General features: G+C 43.3%; 2 protein-coding genes across 4 annotated transcripts; both read left to right on the forward strand.

The window, feature by feature from the left end:
- Positions 1–658: 658 nt before the first annotated feature.
- Positions 659–13,858, forward strand: clasrp (CLK4-associating serine/arginine rich protein). 3 transcript variants are annotated; one of them, XM_075473374.1, is made up of 21 exons: positions 659–761; positions 3,921–4,060; positions 4,266–4,363; positions 4,480–4,581; positions 5,015–5,094; positions 5,240–5,324; positions 5,438–5,574; positions 6,116–6,212; positions 6,473–6,551; positions 6,635–6,708; positions 6,797–6,838; positions 6,951–7,139; positions 7,566–7,937; positions 8,018–8,203; positions 10,061–10,100; positions 11,406–11,466; positions 11,653–11,711; positions 11,797–11,843; positions 11,919–12,004; positions 12,236–12,260; positions 13,116–13,858. In XM_075473374.1, exons 2-21 carry the CDS (start codon positions 3,962–3,964, stop codon positions 13,174–13,176), a joined length of 2,019 nt encoding a protein of 672 aa, XP_075329489.1. In that variant the 5' UTR covers positions 659–761; positions 3,921–3,961; the 3' UTR covers positions 13,177–13,858. The 3 variants fall into 3 exon arrangements, with proteins under 3 accessions (XP_075329489.1, XP_075329490.1, XP_075329492.1); XM_075473375.1 differs by having other exon boundaries at positions 13,119–13,858; XM_075473377.1 differs by lacking the exons at positions 11,919–12,004; positions 12,236–12,260; positions 13,116–13,858 and having other exon boundaries at positions 10,061–10,104.
- A 588-nt stretch (positions 13,859–14,446) lies between these two features.
- On the forward strand, positions 14,447–24,419 carry znf296 (zinc finger protein 296). The gene is made up of 3 exons (XM_075473378.1): positions 14,447–14,679; positions 16,899–17,234; positions 20,919–24,419. Exons 1-3 carry the CDS (start codon positions 14,628–14,630, stop codon positions 22,691–22,693), a joined length of 2,163 nt encoding a protein of 720 aa, XP_075329493.1. The 5' UTR covers positions 14,447–14,627; the 3' UTR covers positions 22,694–24,419.
- Positions 24,420–26,494: the final 2,075 nt, after the last annotated feature.

Below are 26,494 nucleotides of genomic sequence, written 5' to 3' on the forward strand. Positions count from 1 at the left end.
TGATTATTATTCATTTTAAGATGTCAAGAAATTTAACATATCTGCCCTAATTTGCAACAACCTTACCAAAAAATAAGAATAAATCTGCTGCAGCTAAATACAAAAACATATACAAATATTTATTAAAAGCCTCAATATATATCAATAAGGTCAATATCACCTTATTTGTGATGTGAAAAAACAAAACAAAACATGACTAAAACTAATCAAGTTCAACTCGAAGTCTAGCCACAATCTTTCAATAATGTCACACACAATCTTTATTTGCACAACGCGTTGTTCTCAGAAATTCTGCATCAAATTGTATTTGCAAAACACAGGAATTGTGTCAGAAATAAATCATTCATAATACTTTTAGAGTCTAGAATAACATGTTCCTGTTATTTTTACAAACATCTGCAATGAGTCAACACAAGCAATAGATTTATGAATTTTAGGCCGTTGATGAACTGTTTTGATTCATCTCCAAAGCCAATTGTCAGTTTTGATGACAGGTTAAAAATCCAGCATGCCCCCGTTTTCGAGTTTCAGCATTTCAAATATTAAAACTTGAAATACTTTTTCATATAATTTGCTTTGACCGCAGATCCATTAATGTTGTCTTTTATGTGGGGTGGGGCTATAGCGCCCCCAGAGGCCAAGGCCGGTGTTGCAGGTCAGCCGTGTGCTTGAGCAGAAGGAGGCGTGTGGTGTCACTCCGCTGCAGTAGCCGTTGGCTAACCGAGATTAACCCCAGTTTGTGTTGGTGGACCATAAAACAGGTACGAATTAAAGTGCATGCGGTTCTGAGTACGCTATGCATCTGTTTGTCATATTATGCTTGGTTTATGAGGCTGTGAGTCAAACGTTTTTAACGTTTTTGCACATTAGCTTAGCACAGCTAGTCCAGCTATGATGCTAACTGTAAGCACAGCTTTTAAATTTGCCTGGGCAACATACGCAATCAGGCCCATGTATGTGCTGATAAAGTCTACATAACATTGTAAACGACAGTATTTCACATACTGCAGGTCTTAAAGATAAACCCGTGGGGCGCAATTGACTTAATTGAACGAAAAATAGTAGAACTAGCTTGACGTCGTTTAGCTGGGTTAGCTCCTGAGTTCCAAACTGTTTAGCTCCCACCATTAGCGAACAGAAAACACGCTAATGCCAGAGATTAGATGGAGATATGAAACCTTTATTCATAATTGTATGATATTATCATTTGGTATTACAGTGTAACCACAATATTTAAGTACATTTCAGTGGTGAACTATAAAGGATCTGGTCTCTATTCCTTAAGTAAAGGCGTTCACATGTTCACATTGTTGTACTTTGGCATTCAACAGTGTATTTACTGAATTCATTAACATGCTTCATTACGTGGTGTTGGCGACTGTGAAGCCCCAATTTTGGACAAGCAGGCCTCAAAAAGTAAATCTTAAATTGGTGAATTATAACTTATTATCAAGCTAGAATGGGTGGATTTTAACTTTTTCAGACTTTCAGAGAAATTTAGTCAAAAGATTGAAGTGTTTTTCTTTATCTTTAAGTTTTAGGTTTAGATGTATTTGTTTATTTATTTTTTTACTTTAACTTCACCATTGAGTAATGTTTCCTGCTGTGTTGTTCAATAGAAAATTTACGTTGGGACGTGTGAGTGACTAAATTGATCTATTTATTCTTAAATCTTCAGGTTAGAAAATGACTTCAGAGCTGACCAGCGTAAAAGATAATGATACCGAGAGCATGAAACCAACTTCTTTAACATCAGAAAATACGTAGCCATGTCCATACAGGGCAAAAATTACTTAAACAGGTGTAGTAGTTTGGGGTTTATAACTCTTGTGTGCCGAATTATCCATGTTATTACTGTTAATTTAAGTACATTGAAAGATCAATATTTAACATAATACAACAGTTAACCCTGCAATTCAGATTATATTGCTGGTCTACTGTTATGTGTACTTTGGTAACATTTTCTATCCTAGTCTAGCAATTGAGCTTTGATGCCCTGTTTGCATATGTGTAGACCATGGTTAATGGTTAATTCTGGTGAGAAGTAACTGTCAACAACAGCCATGTAATTCCTGGGTGGTAAAATGTATTAAGTACCCTTTTTTTGCAGTTTTGTGCAGTTCAAATAGCTAATTCACAATAACTGAATGCGGGATTTCAGAATGAATGTCGACTGAAAATCGAGCTTCTTCAGGCCGACCTAACACACCTAGATAATATGGTTGTAACTAGATTTTTAAAGCTGCATGTATCCCCTCAACTAGACTCCAATGTTTGTAATGTTAGTACATATTAATTCAGCCAAAGTCCCAATAAAGATGCCCTCCTTAACATATTTGAATTTTTTTTTGTCAGATAGTTTAACATATCAGAAATTGTGATTTTAAAAGCAGCTTATTAAGACTTATTTGCTTAAAGCTTTTCTAAAATTCCCCTTTAACCGCTGTGTAATCAGGGAGGGGAAGAAATCACCAATCAGGTCACTTAAAGCTGCAGTCTGCAACTCTTTTTCAAGCATAATGCCTGGAACTGTCCGGGGATTCTGAAAGTAGTACATTAAATACCCCAATACAAAAAAAAATTAGTTCTCTAGGTCCCCTATATGTCCCGCTAGGTCCCTCCAAAGCCAGCAGGTTTGTTTACAAAATTGCAGACCGGACCGGTAAAAGGTAACCAATCAGGTTACGAGCTGGGCTCTGCTGCCTGTCAATCACCGATTGTGCACGCGCGATACAAGGTAGGCTCGTCCCCACGCTTATTTATCTAGACTATTGAACTTCATTACGGGCTAGTCTACTTACTGTGTCTTCCATGATCGCAAATGACAGGTGAGTTGATGAATGAGGAGTCGTGTAGGCGCATCTGGCGTGCACGTAGACGTGCACGAGTTCTCATGTGTTTTGAAGGGGCGGGACAGGAAGTTGAATAACTTTTTATTTTTCGGTTAAAAAATAAGCATTTCTTGCATTTTGCGACTACGGAGGTCACCGTTTTCAACTTCAAGCGTTCTGATAGATCATGTAAACTCTTAAAATGCCAAAAAGTAGGACTTTACGTATGACAACAACAAATCTTGCAGACTGCAGCTTTAAAGGCTTCACCTGTGTAGTGACTTCGGCTACGCTAACATGTGCGATGATCTCTCACAGTGACCTTCAGAAGTGGCACAATGCCGTGTACATTTTCTGTCATGGGTGGCTGTTTCAAACATACTTCAGTAAATAACTTGATTCTGTTTCATGGACGGTGATCCAGTTATATGACTGTATAAAAACTGTTCACTCTTAGTGATGAGGAAATGTTTGTACTCCCCTCTTTGCTTCCAACCATTTAATGGAGTCTATAGAGGATGAGATTGCTCCTCAGCTGAGGAAGGAACAGTGGAGATGCACGAGGAGCTAAAGTTGGTCTCCTACGGATTATGACTGATTGTTTGCTTCTCTGAAGTACTTGTTGTTATATTAAACATTGCAACAATCGTGCACTAAAACTCTCCCACTTTGTGTTTTTTCCCACTGTTTTTGAGTACCTGAATAAGAGTCCCAAAGGTTTTGGTGGTCAGCAGTGGTGATGCCATCCTGTGTCTTTGGGTCCTTTCCTTTAGTTAGACTGTACAGTTTACCCGATTGTGGGAAAAAAAAAAATCCTCATTGTGAATATTTAAATTAGCATTGAAGTCACAGTTTTTCTGCCCTTGAATCCAAATGATTTACAAAATTGTCTTTTATTTGATTCATACTTGATTTACCGTGCTGCCGCCTGGCAGGCAGAGAATGTGGCTTTAAGGGGAGAATAAAGGGACGAGAAAGTGAAGCGTTGGATTTCTAACTTGAGACTAAAACACACAGAGCTACTCCTAACTCCGCTCGCTCTCCCTTTCTCCTCTCTGCTGTGTTTCGTCCTGGTTCACCTCTGTGCAGCAGCCGTGCCCCGCCGCGCCCCCACCCCCAGCGGCGCTGTCATGTGGCAGGAAGCCCGCAAACACGAGCGCAAGCTCCGTGGCATGATGGTAGACTACAAGCGCCGTGGTGAGCGACGGCGAGAGTACTACGAGAAGATAGTAAGAGATTTTGTAACTTTGCTGAACAACTTATAAAGACACACTTTCATATTATTTCATATTATTTCTGAGTTGCAAAGGTTTATGAACTAAGTTTGGACTCTACAAGACAACAACCTTAAGCTCTGTGTGTTTGTAAGAAAATGAAAATGTAAAAATGTGTTACAAAACAAAAATGACTTCTTTTTTCATTATATTTTGACAGAAAAAAGATCCAGCCCAGTTTCTACAGGTTCACGGTCGATCCTACAAGATCAACCTGGATCCTGCTGTGGCGCTGGCTGCAGAAAGCCCCGCAAATATGTGAGGAAGATTTCCCAGACGCGCTCATAAACCACATCTTAACATCACACACTGGATGCACAGACTGTGGGATGTTGGTAATTAGTTCGTATCTCCTTTCACTGTTTCCTTTAAAGGATGCCATGGCAAGGAGATGCCAACAACATGATTGACAGATTTGATGTACGAGCTCACCTGGACTACATCCCCACCTACACCCCCCCTCTGCTCAGCACATCGTAAGTTGAGAAATTACTTTTAACGACATCGCTTTTAATCACTGCAGGTGCCTAATGCAACTACCTCATGATGCTTGATTGTCTTTTCTCGTGGTTTGATGTTGTTGCAACAGTCTTATCGTAAAATTATGTTTTTGGTAGAGACTGATTTGAAGTGTGAAGCAGATTTATGCCAAATCTGTCTGGATAAGTTTACATTAATGCTTAATGTTAATGCTTTTTATGCAGAGTATTGATTATGAGATAAATATTAACTGTAGTGTCATTTGATTGGTTGAATACACCTGATGCTATTTTGTGATGCTGTTTTTTTTTTTTGTTTTTTTTTATTATTCAGCATTTCTGAATGTTTTATCCTCATCTCGAAGCCACAGCTGCTCTGTGTTCACATTCACTAAAATGACCAACAACCTTCTGCCCTTTTGTTTTACAGCACACCAGAACAGGAGATGGAGGAGAGGAAGTGTAATTATGAGCGCTATCGAGGTTTAGTACAGAATGACTTTGCCAACAGTGAGTATTTACTTTCAGTAAATAAGAGCGATTAACCACAGTTAATACATTCAACACATGCACATCATAGTCTGTTAACCTGCTCTCAGTGGGCATATTTTGCAGTTGTGCTCCACTCTCTCAACTCCCTGCTGTCCTCTAACAGTCTCAGAGGAGCAGTGTTTATACCAGATCTACCTGGACGAGCTCTACGGTGGCCTGTCGAAGCCAAATGAGGATGAGAAGAAAAAGTAAGTAAATGTTGAAGTAGTTTGCTCACCCCCCCTTTGTTTTTGTTTTTTATTTGTTTGCTGTAAAATTAAAGTTAGCCATGCATGCATAAATCCATCCTCACGTTGTTCAGACTGGCAGAGAAGAGAGCAACGATTGGTTACACGTATGAAGACAGCGCCGTGCAGGAGCCCGATCCGCAGTCCGACAAAGACGAAGATAATTCCGAGAACAGTGAATCCGAAGAGGACGAAGGCATCCCTGATATCGGTGAGGAAACGTGATGCTCGGGTGTTAAATCAAAAAGGATGCGTTCAGAAATGTACGTCAGCGCATAGAAATGGTCTTCATTTGGTAGAAACTCGATTATGTTTCAAGAGAAGAGAATCATAGATTCTTGTCTGTACAAAAATGTGTTTTGCCTCATGGATGCTTGACCTTCTCTATAAATAATTATTTTCATGGGTTTGATGCTCAGACTTTGATGCTTTTCCAAGTTCTTCCGCTGAAAGTGGAAAGTTAGGATGTGTACCTCTGAGACTAGTTTTGAGGCCAGTCCTGGTCCAGTTTCACAAATGAGTTGTGGAAACATGAAGGCTGAAAATAGACTGCAATGAAAATACTTGCATTTCATGTTTTTATTAGGTATTTTAACTTTTTCTTTTGGTAACGGCATGTCAGACAAACAATGTAAAGCAGATAAGGTTTCTCCATCTTGGAACATACTTAACATACCTACAATTAAACCTTGTAGTGTAGAAATAATAAGTTAATGCATTGTTTGTTTTTTTTTTTTTTTTGGTATTTACAGATGTGGAGGTTGACGTTGACGAACTGAACCAGGAACAGCTGCTGGATCTAAATAAAATGGCAACTCCGTATGGAATGGCTGAAGGAGACTTTGTCAGGTAAAAAAGAAAGGCGAAAAATTTCTGTAATAACGAAAGATGGAAAAATAAAAGCTACATATATCAGTTATAACGCTGCCAATGTGTGTGTTTTTTTTTTAATATTATTATTTTATTACCAACTGCTAAAAATGTCCCAAACTAAAATAATTGGCTAAATAATAGTTGGAGAACTCGATCTTTTATTCAGAATGATTTGTAGCTTTTAATGTGCGTGTTAATATTATTTTAACACTGAGATTATTTAACCTTTTTGTCAGGATGTTGAAGAAGGACAAGGAGGAAGTGGAAGCCATTAAACACGCCAAAGCCCTGGAGGCAGAGAAGGCCATGTACTCTGTAAAGTTAAACCCACAGAAAACACCTATTCTCTGCATTTTTGTTTGCAAATTTTTTAATTTGCATATGTGTGGTTGTCTCAGGGCCGTCGCTCTCGCAGACAGAGGAGAGAATTCAGAGAGAAGAGGCTAAAAGGTAGACAGATCAGCCCACCCAGGTAAGTGAACAGGTTTTTAACTCATTATCAGTGCTTCAGCTTAAATAATTTTTCAGACATGTAATCTACTCTTTCTGGTGTTTTCCAGCTATGCCAGAAGAGACAGTCCAACATATGACCCTTACAAACGGTGAGCTGACACAGTACAGTACCCGATTTCATCCAGAGTTGTCTAAATATGTTTTTGAACTCTAATTTCTGTTTGTTTTTTTTATTTAAATTTTTTTCCTCATCTCCTTCAGGCCAGAATCAGAATCCAGCTCAGAATCCCGGTCACGATCTCGTTCTCCTGCCCCGGAGAAGATCACGTTCATCACCAGCTACGGAGGCAGCGAGGATGAATCTGGAGCAGCGACACAAGCTGCCGCTCCTCACGCTGGCCACGCCCCCACCAGCTTGCAGCACTCTGCAGGTCATAGCAGGGGCTCCCGGTCGGTAACTTTCCCCCTTTTTGGCTTTTCTTTGGTTATTTTCTCTCTTACGGTCATTATTTTAATTGACACGACCACAGCTGTTGGTGCAGAGAGAATTCAGATGGAGTTTTGTGGTCGGTGAGATGGGTCAGTTTTCAGATAATCAGTGGAAAAAGCTGCGGATGAGTAACAAATCGGACCAAAGTAACTGCATGTGCATAAAGAAAATTTGTGTATTAGGGTAGGCTCAGGTTTGATGCACATTTACTGAATTATGGTTGTGCATGTCAAATTGTGGCAATGCAGGTAGATGCAGAACACTGAAGTCTGCTGTTGATACATTTTATTTAAGTTTGATATTGTATAATTATTACATAAGATGGCAGATAGCTGGATAGGTGCCACACTGGAATTATTACTCAAACTCCATCTTTGTTTGTTCAGGAGGCGAAGGTCATCCTCCAGTCGCTCCCCTTCCTCCTCCTCTCGCTCGTCATCTAGGTCTTCCTCTCGCTCATCTTCCCGTTCACGCCGAGCCCGGCGAGGACGTGGGAGAAGAGATGGGCGCCGCTCCCGGAGTCACTCTCGGTCGAGGCGGCGTTCCAGATCTCACTCCCGAGGCAGAGGAGGAAATGGAGGGGCTGGATCCTGGAGGAGACGTGACCGGACAAGATCGCGGTCTAATGACAGAGACAGAGACCGAGACCGGGAGAGGGAGAGGGAGAGGGAAAGGGAGAGGGACAGAGCAAGAGAACGAGACAGAGAACGTGACCGGGACAGGGACAGGAGACGATATTCAGCTCGCAGACGAACGAGGTCAGATTAACCTCCCAGCCACACTGCGGTTTTGCTTAACAAATACGTTTGTGACCTAAATCCAACTGCCTCTCCTACAGGTCCCGATCCAGCTCACGGCAGGGCGGCAGTACGAGGCGAGGGGCTCGGAGCAGTGGAGGACATCGCCGTGGAGACAGTGGTAGTCGAAGTCCCTATCAGTCTCCCAGCCAACTGCCCCACAGTCCTTCCCCTGCTCACACAGGGTCCCAGCCTTCTGCCACCACCGTCTCTGACAAGCTGAGAAAGTAAGACCGTGTTGACATTAAATGTGTAAACACGCCCATAAATCTAGAAAAAGAATATCTATAGACCGATGGGCTCAAAAATATTTGGACATGGGCACAATCTTTGTCATGTTTGCGTTTTATGAAATAAAGACGAGTTTAAAGTGCCTCTCAGCTTTAATATTAGGAAATTCACATTTGTATCGGAGGAAGAAGAAATTACACCACATTAACATGGTGACCCCTCTGCTTAGGTACTAAAATATCATCGGACAAATGAAAATGATCATAAACAACATGCTCATTTCTTTAACACTTATTTGAGAATCCTTTGGAGCCAGCAGCTGACAGAGCGGGAACATATGTACATCACAGAAGAACTGCTTATTCTGCCCCTGTTGTAATACAGCGGGGGTTCCCATTTGGTGGAAATATCCTTTGTCACATCATTGAAAAACCCAGTTGAGTCTTTTCCAGTAGAAGCCACACATGCCCATGTCATCACACTGCCTCCACTTGGTCTGGATCATGAGTTGTTTCAAGCCTTCTCCGTCGTGTTTCTTTGATCATTCTGGTGCAGGTTGATCTTAGCTCACTCTGTCCAAAGAACAGTTGAAGAACTAAGGCATTGTTTAGAACACCTGTATGTGCCCAAAAGAGGGCACTTGGCGGGGAAAATTTGTAACCAGTGTGGGAGGGGTGATGAACTGAATCTTAGAGCCTTCAGCACATTTATTTTTCCTATTTTTCTTTGCTTATAGCACCACTTTGTCATTTTTAAACCACCTATACATAGGCATTAGTGCCTGTGCTAGATGCTCGTAAGTATTGAATTACAACTTTTCAGCTGTAAAAATAAATAAATAAGTAATAATAGTCCATTTAAATCTGTTTCTTTTTACAGCCTCTGTATTTTCTTTCAAGAAATCCTCTTTCTTGTTGACTCAAATATTAAGTCTCCCGTAAGAATGTGCTTCACCATCACTTAATGTTGTGAATGTCTTAAGTATTTTTTGTTCTTTAAAGCAACACTAAACATTCACTTGTTTTGAAGTACTCTGGCCTTTATTATGCACATTCCTCGGGCCTAAAACTGCCCTGGCACTGTTCTACCTTACAGTCTTTGTTTCCTCTTCAACATGACAAAAAAGTTCATGTGTATGGTTGTACATGTGCAGGGCTCACATGGAGATTTGCGTCTATAACGGAGGTGTGACATCCCATAACTGTAGGGGGAGCCAGAGAGCAAAGAATTGCCAAAAACTCTAGTGTTACTTTAACATGGAAAGAATCCTGTGAGCCTCCATGTCCAGGATTTAGTTTAATTTTTGATTCTTTCACTGAAAGCTTCTTTCACCACATTATTTAAGCTCAGAGTTCACACCTGTCCATGAAACTGCCTTTTAACTCAACTTTCCAACTATATTAGGATCGATGGAAAAGAGGGTTCTTCATATTAAACGGCTGTAATTTCTTCTTCCGTTTTGGATATTCATGCATTCAAATTGAATCTGAGAGAGTGCACTTCAAACCCAAAATAATAGAACCCTAATTAGAGTATGTGTTGTTTAAATTCCAGAATTAAATGTTTTTTCTTGTGTGTTAAGATGCTGAATTAATTTAGTCACAATGTAAACATACACAAGCTTATTTTCATTTACTTTTGCCAAACAACTTGAGATTGTTTGTTCTGATTCAGCCTTTTAAAAAGTATCACCGAAACGTGGCGCTGCCTCAGTCCTATGCAAAGTCCTTTTTAAAGATTAATTCACCGCAGAAGGTTAGGATGTGTTTGAAGGTTAATACAGTATTTATGTGTAAATGAAAATGTCCTCATCACCTCAGCATAATGTCCTCTTTTTATCCTCCTCTCCTCAGGCCTGACACTCCGGGTGGTAAAGAGACGGGAGCTGCCAAAGTCAGTAAGAATTTGTTCTAGCTGGGTTTCTTGCTAAAGCCTACGCCTCCCTCATCCCTGACAGGCTGACATGGTTGTCCATCAGACTGGGATGTAGAAGCCATTTTTACCCTCAGACAAAAAAAAAAAAAAAAGATTGCTTTTACCCCCCCAAGTTGGACATAATCTGCAGTCAGATCCCCCCCACCTCTGCTATAAATTTACAGTGTTCTTGCACACGATGAAAAATGACTGAATTAATGCTGCCTTTTCTGTGTGAAGCGACCATTTAGGCTCTTTGAAGTTTTCATTGTCTTTATGGTCCGTGTGAGTGGCGAATGTATGTATACTGTGCAAACACACGTGCGTGAGAGAGTGCGGTGTCTTTATATATCTGTTTGTAGTCTCAAACGTACTGCAGGGCGTCGCACATCAGCAAGACGCAGATAAACAAGGTGACTACATCCCCTCAGGACCATTATTCATCGGCCCAGTGATGTTTTTTAACAGGAAAAGTTAGACTGATCTTTCACTAAAAATATGGTATTGCTTACACCAGGATATATGAGAGTATTTATACAGTAAACATTTTTATCTCCAAAAGGTTGAGCAGTTCTCTTTTGACAGTATACAGGCTTGGATTGTTCCATAACTACAAATACTTTGACTTTTCACTGACCAAACTTGTTTTCTCCCCCTGCCTCCTGGAAAAGAAGAAACCGTTTTGAGTTCAACCATCCAAAAAAAAAAAAAAAAAAGCTATAAGTTATGATGTACCTCGGTGTTGAGCGTGCCTGTGGTGTTGTGACCTGCAGTTTTTCTTGCCTGGCCAGGTCTGAACAACCCAGTAATGGGTGTGTCAGTGAAAAAACGCCACGGGCTCTTCCTGAACTTTTCTAAAGTTGCCGGACCTGAACTTGCTCGTGTTTCACTCTCTGACCCTCTGTTCTTCTTCAGCCGTTCTGTTTCCTTTTATCTCTGAGAGTAGTGTGAATGTAAATACGTTTAGTAAAGGTTCATGTGACTGGATCCTGCTCGTTGTTAACAGTCCTACAGCAGCTGCACGCTAACAGCAGCAGTTTGTCTGTGACCACACACACACACACACACACACACACACACACACACACACACACAGCCTGTATGTGTGTTGACTCAACAAACAGCACTTGTAATTATTTTATCCTTTGCCTTTTTTATCTCCAGCTGCTACTGTACATAAAGGTGATAGTATCGCATTTGTATAACAGCACAGATACACACATGCACTCGAACTCTTTTGTTGGACTGTGAAAGGTTGTGCTCACACAATTGTGTCACCTGCAGCTCAAGATGACCCCACAGGAGCGACTGAAGCTACGAATGCAGAAGGCGCTCAACAAGCAGTGTGAGTGCAGCCAAGTAGAGTGCATGTGGTTGGGAATTTAGATGTGGGCAATTTACTTTAGACCTCTCAAAGATGAACATGTTGATCTGTAACTCTGATTAAAATGATGCAAATGGAAAAGGTATTTTTGTTCCTGTCTGAATTCAGTATGTTTTCATGTGTTTGTTTGTTTTTCTGACCCTGCAGCCAAGGCGGATAAGAAAGCCGCTCAGGTGAAAATCCAGCAGCAGGAAAGCAAACGGCAGGTGTGTGTTTGTAGTTGAGATTAATGCAGAAACAGAGGCTTCCTTATCGTCCATTTCCCCTCATTGCTCTTTGTTTATCTTACAGGAGCGCGAAGGAGAGCTGCGAGCCATGGCACGCAAGATCCGTATGAAGTAAGCCGGTGTGTTTTGAAATCAACTGCTTGGTATTTGTGTTGCAATTGTCTGACCTTGAGGCCTTATGTTTAGGGAACGTGAGCGGCGTGAGAAAGAAAGGGATGAGTGGGAAAGACAGTATGGGCGACAGAGTCACTCACCTTCACCCTCCAAATATGGTGAGACTGAATGTTTTCAATCACAAATATATTTAATTGATAATTTAGTTTTGCGAACATGCGTTTTTTTGTCTGTTTTCTGTCTCGCATGCTCAGACAGCTGAAATGTGTAACCGGTTAAAACACTGTCTGATTGGCTGCCATCAGTTTCTGCTATCAAAGTTTTACAGGCTTTGGGATATTCAGGCATGCTCTTGTTTTCATTGTGGCTTTCTGTCCTCTGTCCCTCAGGCCGAGAAAGCAACTCATACAAAAGGTATGTGAGAAGCCACAAGAATCTCCACAGTTCCAAAGAAGCAGAGTGATTTATGTTTGTTTTTCTTTTCACATTAATTCACAAGCATCGTCTCAAAGGCTCATCATAATGGCTGGGGATTTAATTCTTGAGCCGCTCGACTTCCTCTTGAGGCACAGATTAGCCTTGATGGGTTAGAGGCAGAGTGTGAGGAGAAAGTTATTCTAAATGTTCCTGAAGCAAACCCAAACTCATGGTGTAGTTTATTTTTCCATCAGTAACAAAACTACACTTGCAGAGCACTTCATTAGAGCACAGTATTTTCACAGGGTAGAACTTGCCTTTGTTCTCAAATCAACCTCAATTCTGGGTGCATGAATGCCATAAGTTGTTGTAAATGTTACTCTTAAGATGATTCTCCACATTGACACGGTTGCATCACGTGATGACTGCAGCTGCTCTCATGTTGCCAGTCTTTCTCTTTACCACATCCCAAAGGGGTTTAAATGGAGTCGGGTCTGGTGATCTGTCACAGACGTCCACTGTATTCTTTGTCGTTCTCACAAAACTCAGCATTTGCTTTGTGATTTGGAGTTTTATTTTTTTTTAAGTTACTCTTGTTGTGCTGGGACCATTTGTTTTTTAGCTGGTCTGATATCTGATCTGAACATGAACACAACTAAACTGATTTAGTTTAGAGTTCTTCGTTCAAATGTAGAGTTGCATCAAAAACTCATAGTAGGACTTTCCTGGTGTCAAACTTGTGTTTTCGATCAGCAGTGCTTCTAAAATCTGTCTCATTACAATCATACTCTTTATGTTTGCATCTAAGTCATTTGTTGCTGGCTTGTACACTTACGTCTTTTGTTGTTCCAGAAGGTCTCGGTCTCGGTCGCGGTCTCTGTCTCGGTCGAGGAGTCCACCTTACAAATATTGAACCTGAAGGCGGGAAATGGGACGCATCCTACAGAACCTTCAGTACTGCAGCTTGTCGTTGGCACACATTTTCTCTAGCAAGAGACTATTACGTGAAAATATGAAGAAATGGAGTGAAAGGCTGTTGGCTAATTTAACAACGTAGAAACCTGCACCCAAACTCATACGTTCTGTCGTACTGCTCACATACACATAGTAAAAAAACATTGACTGTGACCTCTTAAATTCACTAATGACGGATGATTTTTTATTTTAATCTGCCCCTTTCATTTCTGCTTCATCTCATAAAGACTCATCAGTTGTTTTGGTGTCTCCACTTCATGCATGCCAACTCATTCTTGCTTTTTTTTTCTTGGACATTTTTATTTCTTCAGAAGATGTAATACAAAGCAATACACCTGACATTTTTCCCTGTATCTCCCTGTTTTCCCCACAACTTACATTTCTGTAACAGGGAATTCTCAATCTAAAGATAATACGAACTAATGTACAGGATATTTATACACATCAAATTGAAACCACTTTATGAGCGCAGATTTAGCCCCGTACATTTATTAGAACCGTTGGTTGCTCTTTTTGTACTCAGTTCTCAGCCAGTCAACAAAAGAAAATAACTTTCGTTCTCACTAATGTGTAAAATGAAACACAGAACAATGAATAAAAATTACTTTGGAATTATCAGACTATGTTTTCTGTCTTGAATTTAGAAATTGTTTCCCTGAGAAATATTCTCGGAAGTTGTAAAACGTCGTAAACTTCTGCTCAGATCTATTTCTGAGGCTTTATTTCATGTTTACTCAGACTTCTCGGTGTTGCAGTACGCTGCTTTCGCCACCAGATGGTGACAGATTTCAACGCTCATCGACGCTTCTTGTTGCGGAGTCATTCCGTAACTTTAAAGCTGTTCTCAGGTTTTCTGTATTTATCCGGTGGATACGAGATGGCTCGTCAACACGAAAAGCAGAAATGAATGTTACCCTGGTTCCGGTTTAGTTTTGGAGACACCTGTGGAAAGCTCTGTGGTTGTTCTTCTGAGCTGCTGAGCAGGAACTCAGATGATGATAGTCGCTAAAAAAAATTTTTAAAAAAACGTTTAAAGCGTAAAGAATCAAACGGTTAAAGCTCAGTGACTATGTTTGAAGGGATACATGCTTTAAAGTGATATAACATCTTGTTTACGGAGTGTGTTCCCCGAAGAGGGCGGGGTCAAGGTTGGCGGGGCGGGCGGTGCTTTCGGTCGCACATGCCCCCTTTTGCCCTCCGCTCGCTGCGGGGGAAGAAGCGTGAACTTGAACGCTGTCTCCACAGCTCAGTGCCAGCCCAGGCGGAGGCCAGTCAGTCTTATCAGTCCGTCCCTGCCACTCGAGTTTCGGTCAACTTATCTCAGAAGGAGCAGCTGGACGGGGTCTTGTTTGGGTTTGTGACCCAGAAAGGTGCCAAACGCTCGACGCGATGTCCAGGCGCAAACTTGGAAGCAGACCGCAGCACCTGAGTGCAATTCAAGGTAAGCCTGGGGGGAAAGAGCTGTGTGTGGGCACGTTGGGACGGTGGTAGACGGCTGGGATGTTTTTTTTTTAGATGAATCCAACATGAATTCAGGTATTTTAATTTGGTGCCACTTTGCGCGCGTGCTTTGGATGAGTGCTGGTATCGGTCACCATAATGCTCTGGCTGAGTGGATGTTGGGGAGCGCCTCATTCTTTAAATTGTCAAGCACGTGATGTACTTCTCAGAAGTGTCTTTGTATTAAACATCAACGGCTCTGTAATACTTGAATGAAGGCTTCACGGGCAAATGTTTGAAGAAGGGCACAGATGATGTCCGCGTTTTGTCCTGATGTGTAGCCTAGGCTATTGTTGCAGCTGCAGTTCCCATAGAGGAAGGACCGGTTTATTAGCACGCTCTTCTCTGAGGCTACAGGTCCGAACACGATGATTAATGTTTCCAGGTTAGGAGATGATCAAGTTTCCCCGTCGGTCTCTGGTTTTGTTTGTGACTCTTTTTTTTTAGTCATCTGGCTTTGGGACATCACATGTTTAAAGTCGAGACACTTTCTCGGTTCTGCGTCACATCATCCCGGAGTTTTTGTATTAATTAGATAATACTCTGATGTAAAAATGTAGTCCAGACTTGGCCCCAATTCACCTGACTGTTCAGATTAGTCATAAACCATAAAGAAGACGGCGCTGAAAGCAAATTAGGACAGAGAGTCAAACAGCATTTGTTTTTCACAGTTCTCCACTGGAGACCAGTGGTGCGTGTCTGGTGTGACCACAGGCCCTGACTCAACTCCGTGTTTGTGTGTGCGTGCGTGCGCGCGCGCGTGTAACCGCGCCTTGCAAGTCTGCACACACAGCGCAGCCCTGAAACAGGAAAGGTGACATTTTTGAGTAACAACTGGCGAGATCCGACTTTAGACTGTACTGTCTGTACCTGTCCTGTTTGCTGGCCTGCCCAGGCTGGGCAGGTGGATCCAGCGCAGGCATCAAGGTGTGCCCGTGACCGCGTTGAGCAACAGACTTCTGACCCCCCCTCGCCTCCCCTCTTCCTCCTCCTCCTCTCTCTCCCATAAAGGTACACAGAGTTTACTCAGGCTCTTCAGAGGTTTGACTGAAGTTTCTGCATTCAAAACTGCAAACTACACACGATTTGTCAAGTTAATGTTAAAATTAGATTAGCTGCCCTGCACGAGCGTGGACGTCGTACACAAGGCCTGCTCTTATCTCAAACACCTTTAGTCACTTTTTTCTCTTTTATTGCGATCTACTTCCTGTTGAGAAACTCCCGTTGCCTGTGGCTGGTAGGCAGCGTTTTTACTTTGAGTAAAAGTAAAACGCCTTTGTCAAGATCGTCACTTTTGATTCCGTCATTTCTGTACTCAGCTGCAGTCATATGAACAGGACGTGCGAGTTTGAGCTGAGATGGACGGTTTGGGCTCCTCACTCTGCACCCGGCTGCCTCAGTAAGTGCGAGCAGATCTGTAACCGGTTAAAGGAAGTGGTCAGTGTTGGTTGAGCAGATTGGCCTCGTTGTGCCTATAACTGAAACCAGCACTTTCAATCACTATGTCTGTTTGCTTTTCCATTGAGGTCAACACTCTTGAGTCTTTAATTTATAATAGCAGGGTCAAAAGCTTGTGTTCAGATGTGTCCAAGTTGACTGCCATCCAGTACATTCTGCTAATATCTATACGGAGGGACTATTTTCTCATCGTAAGTATATGGGACACATGCACCTAGATTTCACATGTATGTTTTTCATGATCTATAGGCCTTCAGTTAAAAAAAAAAGTCTGCCCCACAGTAATGTACTCTCCATATAACAGAACTTTATGCTTGAACCATGGAATTAAAGTGTCATAAATATCAGATTACAATGGGATTTCTAATGTAAGGAAGCATATTTGTACCCCTAAAAAATTAAAGGACTGCTTTTAAAGATCATTTTCACTAACGGTCAAACTGCAGATTGTTTTATTGTGCCATTGTTTGGCGTCATTCTCAGAAATTCTATAAACCCGAGTCCAAAGATGATGTTTTCACATGTCTTGTTTGGCCTTGTTCTCAAAGGAATCTGAAATGCAATCTAGATTTACCTTTGACTGTCAGTTAATTCATTTATTTTTTTTGCAGCCTCGTTAAAAACAAAGAGAAAAAAGCTGTACTCTTTCAACACTAAAACTGTGTTACCTGGTTATAATTGAAATTCCCTCTCCTCCCCCAGATGCCACTGAAATGGAGGATGGCACAGGCTCATCAGGTGACCCCCATCCTCCGCCTCCTCCACAGGTTCGAGCCCCTGACGAGGGTCGGGACCTCCTAACTTGCGGCCAGTGCAGCCAGGCTTTCCCCCTCGCCCACATCCTGGCGTTCATCCAGCACAAACAGGGTGGCTGCGGCTCACAAAACCAAGCCCCTAACGCAAACGCCACTCCCCCCTCACCTGCCAGCCGAGCCAGGCACCAGCAGGCGACCAACGCCGAGCCGGGGCCCGGGTTCATCGAATTGCGGCGAGTGGCGGCCAGGGACCGAGCCTGGGGGGAGGAGCCCAGCAAATCAGGTGAGTGCATGGCAGAGGTAGAAGAAGGTGGCAGGTTGCTAATTAGTGACTCTGTTTTTTGTTTTGTTTTATTTTTATTTTTTTGACTGCCCTTGTCTTCATCTAACAACTGCTCCTCCTCCCTCTCGAGTCCAGCTAATTAACTAGCCGTTGCCATTAGCAGACCTGCGTGAGTTAGTGACGCACAGGCTAATTGTGTGGAAAGGATGGGTGTCAGGAACATTCAGAGGGCACCGAGGGTCCCAGAGGGCTCCGTGCTGAGCACCTGAGCTCCTTCCCATCTCCCTGGCTGTCAGTCTCTGAGGTGGAGTGGCCAGGTAAACATGTTTCTTCCTGCCTGTCACCCCCGGCGACCTGGACAGCGGAGACTGAAATCACGTACCCTAAAATCGGTCGTGTTTCAGTTGGTTCGTAAAGGGTGACGTTGGTTGCAGTCCTGCTCTGCGATATGAGCTGGTCAGAAGTGTGGATGTGAGATAGATGTTGCAGCTCTCTTTGCTGTCATGACACTGTAATGGAGGGCATTGCATCATATGCAGCTCCTCAGCCATCTCCAACTGTTCTGCCCTGAGCTGAGCCACCTGAGCTCCTGGGAATCTCCTGCCTTTTCTTCGTCTTCCTATCCCCCTGTTCTTCCCCTTATTTTCAAATAGTCCAATTTATCTCTCTTCATGTTATGTCTGAAGTGTTGAATACAGAAGCACAAATTTTCCTAAAGGGCCTTTTCTTCATGCTTTAGGGAAGATGAGCCTAAATGGGACTGATGCCAAATATAATATGTCACAGTGAGGTGGATCAGAAATTCCTGAATTCTCATTAAAATCCTTTTGAAGAATTTCATGTCGCTGGATAAAAAAGCCGTATGAGAATATGTATGTTAATGTGTTTTCTCTGCAAAGATCAGACGCCGTGTCTCAAAACTGAAAAAAGCATTTTTCGCAGTCTGACTCAAAAATGACTTCAAATGGACAGAGTATCTAGCACGTTCTCATGGCAGGTACAAGTGCCCCGTTGCACATTTTGAAACTCTCACCATCGTGCACACACGTTAGCAGTTCCTTCCTTTGTGTAATGCTCAAGGGACGCTCGCACGCACCATTTCCGTTTGTCCACAACCTCGCGTGTTTTTTCTATTTCACTCTGTTTTTCATCTCTCACTTGCAGTCAGAGAGCGCAGCACTTTGGTAATTTGCTGCCTGAAGTATTATACAACAAACTAACACGTGCACGAGACAATGAGGAGAGGAGCATGACAGCTCATGAATAATGCAAAAGTAGATAAGTTTGGATTAAATTTTTATTCATGAACGTTGGCTGGGTTTGTTTGTCATTTTCACCAAGCTTTAGTTTCAATCTCCCCAGCTGTGACATAAAGTTGTTGGATGTGTGGGTTTAAAGAGACCGCCTGCTGCCCTGCAGGTTGGAGGTGTTTGACTGGAGTGGCGAGTTGTTTCATGCATCTTACGCATCTAAGATGACTGAAAGTGAAAGAGCAGTTATCCCACAACATACCAGCCCTCCATCTATTTTCTGCATTCAAAGGAGAGAAACAACGAGGACGGAGGAGAAAAGGGGGTTGAGCGGGATGGATTACTGGAGAGCCGCGTGCATCTGTCTCATTCCTTTTTATTTATTCTCCTTGTTTGTTTGTTTTTTCCTCATCTCTGACGCCTCCCCAATTCTTTCCCCCTCATCTTCAACACACTTTTGCTTTGCCCTCTTGCAATCCCCCCCCTCTTCTTCTCTCTTTCTCCTCCCTTTGCCTCCCAAGGGAGAAGAGATTCTGCCTGCTGCTCGTTAGTGCTCCCAGCCAATCTGCATTTTTAATTAGTAGTTATTGCTTCTGCTTAATATTCAAGTGCTACCCTGGGCCAAATGGGAATCCTTACAAAAAAAAGAGGAGTGAGTGAGTGAAGGAGAGAGAAACCGGCTGGGTATTGTGTTTCACTCCAGGACCCCGAGACAAAAGCCCCCCCCACCCTCAGGGAAAGATTTGGTGGGTTTTTGGGGGGTGTTGTTGGGGTGAGGAGAGTTGGGGTTGGAGGATGGGTCTCAAGTACAATTCGAAGGGATGACATATTTTTCGTGGTGTCTCATGCCCCCCCCCGCCGCACTACATTACAATCTTTTTTATCTCATTTTCTTTTTATCTCCCGAGCCCTGACCTACCTATCGCTCTCCTTTTTTTTTCCTTCTCTGCTCTTCACCCTATTTTTAAAGGAAGCATCTCAACTTCTGCTAGGTTTCTCCTCAGGCTAGGTTAAAGGACATGAACACCACAGCTCCTCTCGTCTCCAGACAGAGGGAGGGCGGGAGAAGGGAAAAAGAGAAAGAAACAGTTGCTCTCTTTTTCATCTTCACTCTCCTCCCCCCCTCCAGTAAAATACAGAAGGATTTGACTTGAGGAAACATGAAAGAGGCTTATACCAGTCGGCTTTGAACCTCTCAAAAAAAAAAGTGAAAAAGACTGTTTTCCTTTCAATTTTGGGAATCTTCTCTCCAATTTTGATTTATGCAGAAAGGCCTCATTTGTCAAGCAGGCTCAGTCAGTGCATGATTTACATAAAGCGTTCGTTTTCTACGTTCTGCTAATTAGCAATTTGCAGCTTAATTGGAGAGTGGCTCTCAGTTAGAAGACAAAGCTATCCACATATAAAAATATCTCCAGATGTACTTTGCACCATGGCTGTCGGCCTTCCTGGTGCTGGATCCTCCTTTCTCCTTCCTACTTTGGGTCGTACTTTTCCTCACACCTTTCCGTTGTTTCTGCCCTCATTTGGGCCAAATTCTGCATCATCCAGCCCTCCTCCTTCTCACATCATTCAGACGCCAATCTGTCTGCGCTACACCGCTGTGAGATTTAGCCTTGATCATCCTGATACTGCTGCACAACAAGCTGCTGTTTTTATATTAGTAGACGACCACCTGACTGTATGTGAAAGTGGTTTTAATGACAAAAAAAAAAAAAATCTCTCATCTCTTAAGAACCAATTGTTTTGATTTCACAGCCCTCAACCCATAAGGGCATAAATATACGCAGTTCTGAATGAGCACATGAAAAGCTGCAGGCATCATGGACGCATACTTTTTCTTTTTATTTCTCCTGCTTCGAATCTGCTTTTAGGACAGGATGCCGTCCGTGTGGGATAGATCGGCAAGTCCCCTGACAAGTTTTCCACAGTCACAACCAGTCAGCAACCATCTGACATATACACCCAAGACCGACTCCTGGTCTGAAAAATGCAATGAAATTGACTTGAAATTGCATTTCTTTCCAACCAGTAGGAGGGAACTCATTCAGTTTTAAAAGACCAAGACGGCAACTATTAAAATGCCTCACCTGAGGAGAATAATACCAAAGTTGATATTTTTGATTTAGAGTTGCATTTACATGCAGCTGCTCAGCACCCAACAGCTGACAAAGTTTGCAACCAGCTGGTGACCACTATGAATGATGTAGCAGCAAAGGACCAAAGGAGGAAAAGGCTGAGTTGATAGAGACACGACTTCAAATAAGTGCTGGATTTGTAAAAAGGGGACAAGTTCACTGTAATTCAGTAATAATGTACTTAATATAGTTCAATCTACAAATTTATTTACACAGTTTTCTTATGACATATAAATTGCATTCTTTACCCTCAGCCACTGAATCACCACCTCGATCCTGTTTGTTTTTGTTTGCAGTGCCAGAGGAGCCATCATATTTCACCTGCCAGCAGTGTGAAGGTGTGTTTCGATCTGCCTGGGCGCTCTTACAGCATGCTCAGCACACGCACTCCTTCAGCATCTACCAAGAGGACGAGGAGTATGATGCAGACATGGGAGGAGGAGGAAGAAGAAGGGGTCTTAAAAAGCACAAATCTGCTGCAGCAGTTCTGGACCCGCGTCACCTGAACCAAGCTCTTGCCTCAGCCTTTCAGCCCTCTGTGCTGCGACGATCCCGCCAAACACACACCTCCACCGCCAGTAACCAAGCTATGAACTTCTCAGTGCGACTCAAAGAGCTCGCTGAGGGGAGTAACACCAGCAGCAGCTCTCCCAGAGGTCTTGTGCTGTCGCCATCCTCATCTCCACCAGCAGCTTCTCCTTTTCCTCAGACTGGCACCGTTGAGGGTGACTTCCACTGCGAGCTGTGTGACCAGAACTTCCAGTCCATGCGGGGCCTGTCTGCCCACCGGCGGACTCACGCCTGCGAGAGGCCCTATCACTGTGGAGTGTGTGGGCAGGCCTTTGCCCAGAGTGGTCAGCTGGCTCGCCACATAAGAGGCCATCACCGGGAGGCAGGAGTTGGAGGAAGTGGGTTTGAGTTGATGGAGATGGTCATGATGGAGGAGGATGCTGGGGGGCAGGTAGTGAGGGGGAGGCTTCTGATGCAGCCAGCAGGAATCATGGGGAAGGGAATGGTTGGTACAGATGTAAGAGCAAAGCGCTCCTCTGAGCTGGACCTACCCTTCCCCAAACAGCCCTCCTTAGCGTCAGGCCTAATGCTGCTGACCTCTCAGGTTAGACCGTCGGACAAGGAGCTGCTGAGGCTGTACCAGCACCAGAGAGAGGGGGGAGAGGCAGGTGAGGAGGAAGCAGAAGGGCAAGTGGAGCCCCAGCACACCTCACCCTGTGCCAGCCCTTCTGAAGGGTCACTGGAGAGCGGCGAGACAGGAGGGAGCGGTGAGAGCGGCATCGCTAGTGGCAACTGCACACCCAAGCGTCCAGAGATGGGCGACAGGGTTCGAGGAGTCGCTGAGTGGGAGAATGAAAGAGGAGAGCTGGCTGAGAGGGAGCAGGAGTGGAGCTCAGCCCAGGTCAGCGAGGCTGTGCAGGAGTGGCAGAGGGACAATGAGCGGAGGAGCGTCACAGGAGGAGCGAACCCTGGAGGCAACAATAATACTTCTGCTGGTTCGGCTGGTAAGAAAAAGAAAGACGAGGCCTGCGAGTACTGTGGTAAGCAGTTTAGAAACAGCAGCAACCTGACTGTGCACCGCCGCAGCCACACAGGTGAACGGCCATACCGCTGTGGCCTCTGCAACTATGCCTGCGCCCAGAGTTCAAAGTTAACGCGCCACATGAAGACCCATGGGGCCCAGGGGGCAAAGGCCTCCTTTTTGTGCCAGCTGTGCACAGTTCCCTTCACTGTCTACGCCACCCTGGAGAAACATCTGAAAAAAGTTCACGGCCTAAGCCACGCCAGCGTGGGAGCGTATGCACAGGCCAGCGCAGCAGACACTTTAGCTGCTTTAAGGGCCGCAGAAGAAGCTGTGGTGGTGAAAATGGAGGATGAGTTCAGTTCTGAACGGTTAGATATGGAGAGCAAACTGCAGAATGATGCGATAAGAAGCATGGAGGTGGAGGAGAGTCAAAGCCAAGTAGAGTGCATTGAGAGCAGGGAAAGTCCAGCTCCAGTGGAAGATCTTCCACGCGAAAGCAGTGCAGAGGCAAGCTTAGCTTTGACTTCTGCACTCTGAAAGTCGTTCTCAGCCACACAGAAAAATAGCACTGTATAAGATTTAACTCACCCATGCAATTAAAGTGGAGTCCACTGTAGACAGCAGCAGGTAGCGCCGTCCTCCCTGCCAGCACTGAGGCACACAGCAGCCAGCAGTTGTTCGCGATTGTATGCAAAGCTGCTGGTTGAAACTAAGTGCCTACAGTTCTTCAGACCACAGAAAAAAACAAGGCCGTGACATTCAGTGGGGAGATTACCATAGCTCATGAACAGGAAGTGAACTGCCACAGTCCACACCAACGCAGGAAACCGATCACCATGTTGCAGTGCAGGATGCAGAAAACGTGTGATTTATGTCTCTGGTGACCCCAATGGACAGATGGAGATAGTACATAACTGTCAGATAAGAGACAGAAAAGATTATATTGATTTACATCAGTAACGAGAAGAGAAAAAAAAGCCTAGCAAGAGTGATAATATATTCAACACCATGTTTTGCTACCTAGATGTTTTCTTTTAAGAAGGCCTTTTAAAGACTAAAGGCATTTGAACAGATACAGGGCTGAATTGAATCCAAACACTGTCTGTCTGTAGTTTCTCACACTCCTCTTTTTAAAGGCGCTTAGTTGTCACAACACTTGTCACTTAATGTTTACAAGGCTCATGGAGCCGAGCAAGGTTGTGCTCCTGACTTTGTAATAGTGTGCGTGGATGATTTTCTGCTCTCTTGTTTTTTTTTTTCCTAATTTTATAAATGTGAATATGTAGACTTTAAGTCTCATCTACTGATGTTTTGTATGATTAGTTTCTATGCATAAAGAAAAAAAAAAAAAAGGCAATTTTGTGAAACGGGTGTGCATTTTTCTTTCTCTGTACTATTGTGATGGTAATTATTCTCTTTCATTGTTTACATTTGTAAAGTGCCGGCCTGCTTGAAGCTCGTGCATGTTTTGCAGCCATATAAAAAGTTTTTTTGTTGCCCGTGTTTAAATTCGTCCTAATTTATGGATGCTGCATGTCGCTGGTGATTTTGCAACTGAAAAATGCCGTTTCACTGCTGAACTACAGGGTCGACAGGTGCAGTGTAGCTAGCTGACTTTGTGGGAGGCCGCCAAGCGAGCGTGTGTGTGTGTGTGTGTGTGTGTGTGTGTGTGCGTGTGTGTGTGTATGTATGTGTGTGCGTGCGCGTGCGCGCGTGTGTGTGTGTGTGTGTGTGTGTGTGTGTGTGTGTACACATCAGGTAAAATTTTCTGGTGACACTTACTTGAACTCTCTTGTGAACTTGGGTCTCATGCATGACTCGACTGGTAATCATCGCCCTGTTGAACTTCTGGTGGGTTGTCATGTGTGACTGATGAGGATTAAACGCAAGTTAAACTTGAGAAATGAAAACTTCAAGTAGATTGTTGCCATCTTTTTCATGACTACTGTGATGATTTTGCATTACTTTCATCAAACTGTGTGTGTTTAAAAGTGATTTATGAATGAGTACAGTGTAACTGTTCAGGGATGATATTTTGTATATAAATTCTTGCTGTCGCTATCCTTATTATTGTTGTTGATAATAATATCTGCCTATCCCTGTTACACACTCTCCATTTTACCCAGCATTGCTGATTGCTTCCTTTTATGCTCAGCACTGGTTATTATGAGGCTATGTCACTCTGCTGTCTTTGTAAACATGACACCATTTTGTAATCAACCTTGTCTCAAGGAGCCTCAATAAAGAATTGAGGTAAAATATTTTACATTGTTGAGTTGTTTTTTTTTCTCCTCCTTCCTATGTCTTGTTGTCATGTTTCTATGCTTTTTTCTTTCATTTTTCTTACACAAAGCTTTAGCAACTATTTTTAACTGCCTTTTCTCACTAGGATGTCGTCAGTGTGGGCCGTCTCTCTGAGGACCACAGTCAGCGCTGACTTTATTCATTTTTGATGTGCCTGTTTGGATTAGGGACCCTCGCTCCTTGTTTACATCCTTGTGATCTTACTGGCTTTGTCGAGAAACACTGTAATGCCATTCAGCTGGGGATGTGAGAGTATGCACGACACAATATATGCATGTGTTATATTCAAGTTGGTGACTACAGGCAATGAGAGGGGAGCATCGAACTGTTATGGGACAGGGGCAACCAGGATTTCTCAGGATATGGAGCACCTCGGTTTGGTTATTGTTTGTGGGCACGTTAGGAGGCAGAGCTGGGTGGGTGGGGAGTGTCGAGGGGTTGTGGATAATTGCTGACTCTATTTTAAGGGCATAGAAACCTCTGCACCAGCATCTCTGGCCTTAACCCCACCCCTTCTAATGAAAATGAAGTTCTATGATCCCTCTAGCTCATTAACAGCAGGTCTTTTAATGAGCCTTCAACAGGGTGGGGGCTGGGTATGAAGAAGGGTGGGTGGTGGGGTTATTGCACCAGATGCACAAGCGTCCACTCCTACCAATTACCATTGTGTCATTGAGAAGAAGGAGGAAGTGAGGACAGAAGCCCCTCAGACCCAGACGAGTCAGTTTGTCGGTTTCACTCCACAGAGACAGAAAAACAACAAGGAGGCAGGACGGTGCAGGTGATAGGTAACATCCTCCGCTTCTCCCTCTGGTAAACTCTGTGTTGGGCACCATAGCCAGCGCCATTTGGTGCTCGTATGGACCCAATTATGTAAGGTAAGGTGATACGCAGCTCAGCACAGTAGCCCCTACAGTAAGTGGATATCTTTTTTTTTTTTTTTTTTTTTTCTCTCTGCGTGCCCTTTGTCTTCTTGCAGTACACACCTATCTGAGCTGCTGTCAAACCTGCACAGGTCAGTGTCGGTACCCATAGCCGCCAATCACAAGGTGAAGAGGTTTATCATGGCAGCCAATAAGTGCTGGAGTGCTGACCAGTGACTGCACCTGGGCGGTAGTAACGTGGACTTTGAGATCTTATAGTTCAACAGAAGGGCTTTTGTTGGTGTGAATATTGTGAGAGGTTGCTGCAGGACAGACACAATGATATCACAGGGGGCGTTAATGTGCAGCACACACATTAGTAGGAAGATGTATTAACATCAAGAAGAGAGCATCTGATATTACTGAGACACAGTTTAAATGCTGTGCTTTCATTGTCTACGCCCCAGTACTGTTGAGTGAAGCTGTTCTTTGAACTCCTTGAGCTGTTTGTGAGTCACTAGAAAAAGCACAGAATACCATCACTTACGTGTTATAGCCTGAGGGCCTGAGCCTGGATGTTAGGAGTACTGATATGTTTGATTCCTTGCATTCTTGGCCAAGACTGAGACGTGCTAAACATCACATGGCTCATGCAAAAAGACAACCCACAATATCATAATTCTCCAATTCTGGCTGCATTGTCGCTTTCAACTTACTGAGACAAAGATATTGTATTTGTATCATTCTTACCTTTTTGTACTGTGTCTGTTTTTATCTTGTGCACTATTTCATCATGCACCAGAAAGCTCTTTGTGGCTTTGCTTTGAAAGGTGCTAGACAGATAAAGTTTATCATTAGTTAATCTTAAAGATGCCCACAGCAATGGCTGCAAATGTATGCATTGATGTTGGTGGACTCAAAGCAGTTTATTTAAATCTGACTTTTGAAAATCGTCTGCACAGAGGTGATAGACCTTCTTAAGCATTGGTTGTCAGAAGAGTACTTAAGAAAAACAGAGCGGTTCTCAGTAGAATCCTTAGATTCAGGTGAGGACTCAAATCAGAACGTCAGGTCTGACCCAGTTGTAAGATATTATATATACTAGATATCTGTAAAGAGATTAAGCTTTTAAGAACAAACAGAGCATCTGCATCTGTTTCAAACCTAAAAG

The sequence above is a fragment of the Odontesthes bonariensis genome, chromosome 9 (genome assembly GCF_027942865.1).
Source record: "Odontesthes bonariensis isolate fOdoBon6 chromosome 9, fOdoBon6.hap1, whole genome shotgun sequence".
Taxonomy (NCBI): domain Eukaryota; kingdom Metazoa; phylum Chordata; class Actinopteri; order Atheriniformes; family Atherinopsidae; genus Odontesthes; species Odontesthes bonariensis.